The 8,430-nt window shown below is 48.8% G+C and overlaps 1 protein-coding gene across 1 annotated transcript in view; it reads right to left on the reverse strand.

Moving 5' to 3' along the window:
* The window catches only part of LOC143961591 (insulin receptor substrate 1-like), a 70,394-nt gene extending 62,255 nt beyond the window's left edge, over window positions 1-8,139 (reverse strand). The window contains exon 1 of the mRNA XM_077470904.1: window positions 6,027-8,139. Within this exon, the coding sequence (XP_077327030.1) occupies window positions 6,027-6,354 (328 nt within the window). The 5' untranslated portion in view covers window positions 6,355-8,139. The remainder of the gene's footprint in view (window positions 1-6,026) is intronic.
* Between the last annotated feature and the right edge of the window lie 291 nt (window positions 8,140-8,430).

An 8,430-nucleotide genomic window follows, 5' to 3' on the forward strand; every position in this document is an offset into this window, starting at 1 on the left:
AGAGACCTCCCCTTTCCATTTCTACAGAGATGGGCGTCTCCTCGCTTCCCGTCACTGCTCTGTTCTTACAAGTGGGCGGGGCGATTGGTGGGAACTGCAAAACATCCACCAACCAATCAGAGAGCCGCTTTGTTCTCTCTGGCACAGTCACAGAAGCCAACTGTATGTCAGAGTCACCCTGTGAGGGCAGAAATGTGCTCTGATCTGGGCTGTACTCCCTGACCTGGAACAAGCATGCAGCCAGTGAAGTCTGGACTCCTATCCTGGCCATTGGCTGGAATGAGACAACCCAGATGTCGGCACCAAAAAACAGCAACTCAGTGAGAGCTGCACTTCAATCACCGCTCCCTGGGGACCGGGGAGAAAACATGTCCCCTCCGAAGGACAGAGCCGGACCCCACCGATTATAGAGTGACACATAGCGACACACGCACAGCACTGCGACAACCACCCCGCTACAACGCGACACGCCCCCGCTACACCTCCCCTGCGGCACCTCTCCCCCTCTACACACCCCCCGCGACACCTCCTACATCATGACACTTCCCCGCTACACCTCTCCCCCTCTACACCACGACACGCCACCGCTACACCTCTCCCCCTCTACACCACGACACTTCCCCGCTACACCTCTCCCCCTCTACACCACGACACGCCACCGCTACACCTCTCCCCCTCTACACCACGACACTTCCCCGCTACACCTCTCCCCCTCTACACCACGACACTTCCCCGCTACACCTCTCCCCCTCTACACCACGACACGCCACCACTACACCTCTCCCCCTCTACACCACGACACTTCCCCGCTACACCTCTCCCCCTCTACACCACGACACTTCCCCGCTACACCTCTCCCCCTCTACACCACGACACTTCCCCGCTACACCTCTCCCCCTCTACACCACGACACGCCACCGCTACACCTCTCCCCCTCTACACCACGACACTTCCCCGCTACACCTCTCCCCCTCTACACCACGACACGCCACCGCTACACCTCTCCCCCCTCTACACCACGACACTTCCCCGCTACACCTCTCCCCCTCTACACCACGACACTTCCCCGCTACACCTCTCCCCCTCTACACCACGACACTTCCCCGCTACACCTCTCCCCCTCTACACCACGACACTTCCCCGCTACACCTCTCCCCCTCTACACCACGACACGCCACCGCTACACCTCTCCCCCTCTACACCACGACACTTCCCCGCTACACCTCTCCCCCTCTACACCACGACACGCCACCGCTACACCTCTCCCCCTCTACACCACGACACGCCACCGCTACACCTTCCCTTGGGCACCTCTCCCCCTCTATGGTCTGTAGAGGGGGAGAGGTGCCCAAGGGAAGGTGTAGCGGTGGCTACACCTCCTACACCATGACACTTCCCCACTACACCTCTCCCCCTCTACACCACGACACGCCACCGCTACACCTCTCCCCCTCTACACCACGACACTTCCCCGCTACACCTCTCCCCCTCTACACCACGACACGCCACCGCTACACCTCTCCCCCTCTACACCACGACACTTCCCCGCTACACCTCTCCCCCTCTACACCACGACACGCCACCGCTACACCTCTCCCCCTCTACACCACGACACTTCCCCGCTACACCTCTCCCCCTCTACACCACGACACGCCACCGCTACACCTCTCCCCCTCTACACCACGACACGCCACCGCTACACCTTCCCTTGGGCACCTCTCCCCCTCTATGGTCTGTAGAGGGGGAGAGGTGCCCAAGGGAAGGTGTAGCGGTGGCTACACCTCCTACACCATGACACTTCCCCACTACACCTCTCCCCCTCTACACACCCTCCGCTACACCTCCTACACCGTGACACTTCCCCGCTACACCTCTCCCCCTCTACAGACCCCCCGCTACACCTCCTACACCGTGACACTTCCCCGCTACACCTCTCCCCCTCTACAGACCCCCCGCTACACCTCCTACACCGTGACACTTCCCCGCTACACCTCTCCCCCTCTACACCTCCTACACCATGACACTTCCCCGCTACACCTCTCCCCCTCTACACCTCCTACACCGTGACACTTCCCCGCTACACCTCTCCCCCTCTACAGACCCCTCGCTACACCTTCTACACCGTGACACTTCCCCGCTACACCTCTCCCCCTCTACAGCCCCCTCCCGCTACACCGTGACACACCCCACTACACCTCCTACACCATGACACACCCCGCTACACCTCTCCCCCTCTACACGCCCCTCGCCCCACCTCTCCTCCTCTACACTGTGACCTGGCCCCCGTGACACCTCTTATGCCGTGACACACCCCCGCTACACACTCCGCCACTACACCTCCTTGCGACACCTCTCCCCCTCTACACCGTGACACGCCCCTTGCTACACACGCCCCCGCTACACCTCCTCACGACACCTCTTCCCCTCTACACCGCGACACGCCCTCTGCTACACAACCCCCACTACACATCCTTGTGACACCTCTCCCCCTCTACACACCCCCCGCTACACCTCCTCGCGACACCTCACCCCCTCTACACCGTGACACGGCCCCTGCTACACAACCCCCGCTACATACGCCCCCGCAACACCTTACCCCCCTTTTACACCGCGACACGCCCCTGCTACACATGCCCCCGCTACATCTCCTTGTGACACCTCTCCCCCTCTACACACCCCCCCCCGCAACACCTCCTCGTGATGCCTCTCCCCCTCTACACAACCCCTGCTACACCTCCTCGTGACACCTCTCCCCCTCTACACTGCGACACGACCCGTGCTACACAACCCCCCGCTACACATCCTCATGACACCTCTCCCCCTCGAGACGCCCCCCGCTACACCCCCCAATATAGACTCTGCCGCTACACCTCCTCCCCTCTACACTGCGACACACCCCCTATACACCACGTCACGGCTCCCTCTACACCTCTCCCCCTCTACACAGCCCCCGCTACACCTCTCCCCCAATACACCTCCCCCGCTACACCTCTCCCCACTACGCCGAGGCACCTCCCCTGCTACACACCCTCCTGCTACACTGCGATACCTCCCTGATAGACACCCCATCACACCTTCCTCCCGCTACACAGCAACACATGCACACTACAACACCCCACCACCAATACACTGCAAAACACACATCACTATGCTGCCCCCCCCCCCCACACACACACACACACACACACACACACACACACACAGTATCTCACAAAAGTAAGTACACCCCTCACATTTTTGTAAATATTTTCTTCTATCTTTTCATGTGACAACACTGAAGAAATGACACTTGTCTACAATGTAAAGTAGTGAGTGTACAGCTTGTATAACAGTGTAAATTTGCTGTCCCCTCAAAATAACTCAACACACAGCCATTAATGTCTAAACCGCTGGCAACAAAAGTCAGTACGCCCCTAAGAGAAAATGTCCAAATTGGGCCCAAAGTGTCAATATTGTGTGTGGCCACCATTATTTTCCAGCACTGCCTTAACCCTCTTGGGCATGGAGGTCACCAGAGCTTCACAGGTCACCACTGGAGTCCTCTTCCACTCCTCCATGATGACATCACGGAGCTGGTGGATGTTAGAGACCTTGTGCTCCTCCACCTTCCGTTTGAGGATGTCCCACAGATGCTCAATAGGGTTTAGGTCTGGAGACATGCTTGGCCAGTCCATCACCTTTACCCTCAGATTCTTTAGCAAGGCAGTGGTCGTCTTGGAGGTGTGTTTGGGGTGGTTATCATGTTGGAATACTGCCCTGCGGCCCAGTCTCTGAAGGGAGGGGATCATACTGTGCTTCAGTATGTCACAGTACATGTTGGCATTCATGGTTCCCTCAATGATCTGTAGCTCCCCAGTGCCGGCAGCACTCATGCAGCCCCAGACCATGACACTCCCACCACCATGCTTGACTGTAGGCAAGACACACTTGTCTTTGTCCTCCTCACCTGGTTGCCCCCACACAGGCTTAACACCATCTGACACCAAATAAGTTTATCTTGGTCTTATCAGACCACAGGACATGGGTCCAGTAATCCATGTCCTCAGTCTGCTTGTCTTCAGCAAACTGTTTGCAGGATTTCTTATGCATCATCTTTAGAGGAGGCTTCCTTCTGGGACAACAGTGACCAATTTGATGCAGTGTGCGGCGTATGGTCTGAGCACTGACAGACTGACACCCCCACCCCTTCAACCTCTGCAGCAATGCTGGCAGCACTCATACGTCTATTTCCCAAAGACAACCTCCGGATATGACGCTGAGCACGTGACCTCAACTTCTTTGGCCGACCATGGCGAGGCCTGTTCTGAGTGGAACCTGTCCTGTTATACCGCTGTATGGTCTTGGCCACCATGCTGCAGATCAGTTTCAGAGTCTTGGCAATCTTCTTATAGCCTAGGCCAGTGATGGAGAACCTTGGCACCCCAGATGTTTTGTAACTACATTTCCTATGATGCTCCACTACACTGTAGAGTGCCTAAGCATCATGGGAAATGTAGTTCCAAAACATCTGGAGTGCCAAGGTTCGCCATCACTGGCCTAGGCCATCTTCATGTAGAGCAACAATTCTTTTCTTCAGATCCTCAGAGAATTCTTTGCCATGAGGTGCCATGTTGAACGTCTAATGACCAGTATGAGAGATTGAGAGCGATAACACCAAATTTAACACACCTGCTCCCCATTCACACCTGAGACCTTGTAACACTAACGAGTCACATGACACCGGGGAAGGAAAATGGCTAATTGGGCTCCAATTTGGACATTTTCACTTAGGGGTGTACTCACTTTTGTTACCAGCAGTTTAGACATTAATGGCTGTGTGTTGAGTTATTTTGAGGGGACAGCAAATTTACACTGTTATACAAGCTGTACACTCACTACTTTACATTGTAGACAAGTGTCATTTCTTCAGTGTTGTCACATGAAAAGATAGAAGAAAATATTTACAAAAATGTGAGGGGTGTACTTACTTTTGTAAGATACTGTACAAACTACGCTGCAACATACACCCCCCCCCCCCCCCCCAACACTCACACCACCCACTACTCAACATACACACACCACTATGCCATGAGACCCCACTGTACTGTTAAAACACACACTCAGCTATGCCATAAGACACCCTGCTACACTGTGACACACATATGGCTACAAATACACAAGTAAAACAGTCACACACACCCTGCTACACCACAACACACACCACTACACAGTGATGCATACATATACACCATGACACCTCTACACACACACACCATGACACCTCTATACACACACACACACACACACACACACACACACACCATGACACCTCTACACACACACACACACACCTCTACACACACACACACACACACACACACCATGACACCTCCACACACACACACACACACACACACACACCATGACACCTCTACACACACACACACACACACACACACAATGACACCTCTACACACACACAATGACACCTCTACACACACACACACACACACACACACAATGACACCTCTACACACACACACACACACACACACACACACACACACACACACACCGCGATACCTCTACATACAAAACATGCACCATGACACCTCTACAGACACACACCATGACACCGCTACACACAACATGCATACACCATGACACACACAACATACATACACCATGACCCCTCAAAACACAAAAAATACACCATGACACTGCTACACACAACATACATACACCATGACACCACTACACACAACATAAATACACCACGACACCGCTACACCTCTACACAAACATATGGCGTGACACACACGCCGATGCACAACAACCCACACTGACACACCTACCAAGGAACACACACACATGTGCTGTATCACCACTGTCACCTGTACACACACACGGTGCAGATCTCACTTTTCCCCTAGGGGGCGCTCTATTGGTTCTGGTGCTATTAACATACAAACAGTTTCTATTTGGAGGAAATACATTGTAGTGACAATAAAGAGGGAGTTAAGTTGTGATTGGTCGGAGGTCCTTACCCTGCGCCTGCAGCTCCAGTATGGCTTGGTACCAGGCCTCCTGCTCCTCCTCCCCGTCGGCGGACACGCACAGGCCACCATCCCGCGTGTACAGGACCAGCAGGTGCCTCCTCTTGGCATCCGCCCGCTTGTTGACGCCAAACGCCTCCTCCAGGTTGACCGTCCCCCGCGGCCCGCCGGAGGGCCCGTCCGCCAGCCGGAACTTCTTCTCGTTCTCGTAGTACTCCAGCCGGGCCGGACCCCGGGGCCCGGGGCCACGCAGCACAAAGTACCTCTTCCTCATGGACTTCTGCTTGCGCAGATACCCCGACTTCTTTATGTCCTCCATCTTAGATTTCTCTGGGTACCATCAAAAACATTCTGTCCATGAATTTCAAGAGAAAAAAAAAAAAAAATTCATCCAAAAAAATTTTCAAAAATATTCAGCGGGATTATTTTTTTTCTTTCTTAAAAAAAGAAAAAAAAAAATTAGCTACATTATCCACGTCTTAGGGTTTTTTGTTTTTTTTTGCTTTTGTTTTTCCTTTTAACCCAGGGCCAAAAACAGTTCCTTCAAGTACATGAAATAAAAGTTTTTTTTTAAAATAAAAATATCTGAGCAAGTTTTTTTTTTCCCCCAGATGAACTAGCTTATTTTCCAAAAAAAATAAAAAAAATAGCTGAACTGTCCAGGTTTCACAAGCGCTCTGCCAAGCCGATTACTTAATGTTCTTTTGCCCTTCTGCCCAAAGAAAAAAAAAAAAAGTGCTATTTAATTTTCCAGTACCACAAGGTCTATAATCGTCCTGTTCCCGTCTTCCTGAATTAAATTATGCTATGAAGTAAAATAGTCACGAAAAAAAATATGAATTTTTTGTTATCATCTGAATTTAAGCAATTATTAAAATAAAAAAGTGCTAATGTGGCATTTTTTTTCCTCATAAGTACCTTGAAGCTTCTTTAGATAATGAACACTATTCAAGTTTCCCATACACTGAAATATTCAGAAAAAAAAAAATAATAATAAATTTCAGATCAATGCACCATTGCTCCAAGTCAGAGAGTTCATTAGCAGATTATATAATATTCAGAAAAAAAAAATTGACAGCAAAGCCTCAAATTAAAAAAAAAAAAACACAAAAAAATAAAAATTGAGGAATACTTTTATCGTGCCTCAAGGGCACAAATTACTTTGCTAGGTTTTATTTTATTAAATCAGATTGTGCAACACACAGCGTGCAGACAATGAATGAGGCGACTTCCTTAAACAATGGAGGAGACCTTTAACTCAACTTTATTTAAAAAAAGATTTTTGGCACTTGTATCCCAAGGAAAGCAATTCAGTAGATTTTTTTTTTTTTTTTTTTTTTTTTTTTTTTTTTAACAGCTGTTTTTATGTATTATTTTACAATTGGTCTGGGGCTCTTCAAGCTTTTTTTTTGTTTGTTTGTTTTTTTATAATGCAGGTTTTTTGATATATATATTTCAGGGGCTCAAGTTTATTTTTCTCTCTATAATGCAGGGGCTCTTCAATTTTTTTTTAATGCAGGGGCTCCACAAGTTTTTATATATATTTCAGGGGATCTGATTTTTTTTTTCTCTCTATAATGCAGGGGCTCTTCAAGTTTTTTTTTTTATATTTCAAAAAAAAATAAAGGGACTTTATTTTTTTAAGGGTGCTACAAAAATAACTTAAACAAACAGACCAGCAGAACTGTAGTGCATCCGATTTATATATACATATATAATTATATTTTTAATTAGCTGATTTTTCTGAAAATAGTAATTTCTCAGCTGTAAAATAAAATGCAGCAAAGAAAAAAAATAGATATAAACTTTATGTGCAAAATAATTTTTCCCTCAAGTAGGGGAAAAAATAAAATAAAAAAGGATTTAGAGTAGGGAAAGGCACGACGTTACCATTTAGCTATTCAGGCTTGTAACTCTCTTTGGATTTCAGAAAAAAGAAAAAAAAAAAAAAACATTCAGAACACTTGTAGCTGTGTGAGGCTCAGATCATCTTTGGAAATACTGAATTTAAAAAAAAAATAAAAAATAAAAAAAAAAATGGAGGAGGAGAGAGAAGCACAGTGTTTGCCAGATGATAGGTTTCCTGTTCAACTCAAGATATAAAATTAAAAGGCTCGTATCCCTTTAAAAAAAAAAAAAAAAAAGAAGAAGAAGAGAGGTCACAAAATCTGCACAGTCAGCAAAAAATATATTCGCAAAGTAAGGCGAGGTCCACATGCAATGGCAAAAAAAAAAAAAAAAAAAAAAAGAAGGAGCAATAATGACTGTTCTGTTCACTGAATATCCATACAATTCAGACTGCATCCACCATCCAGTTCCAGGTCACAGGTCCAAAAGCACCGGGTGTGTTTCCTTTTTTCCAAATTGACATTCAAGCACCAGCAAATGAATTAAT

This window comes from Lithobates pipiens, unplaced genomic scaffold, assembly GCF_037356315.1.
Source record: "Lithobates pipiens isolate NorthernLeopardFrog02 unplaced genomic scaffold, aLitPip1_a1.2 Scaffold_8, whole genome shotgun sequence".
In the NCBI taxonomy this organism is placed as follows: domain Eukaryota; kingdom Metazoa; phylum Chordata; class Amphibia; order Anura; family Ranidae; genus Lithobates; species Lithobates pipiens.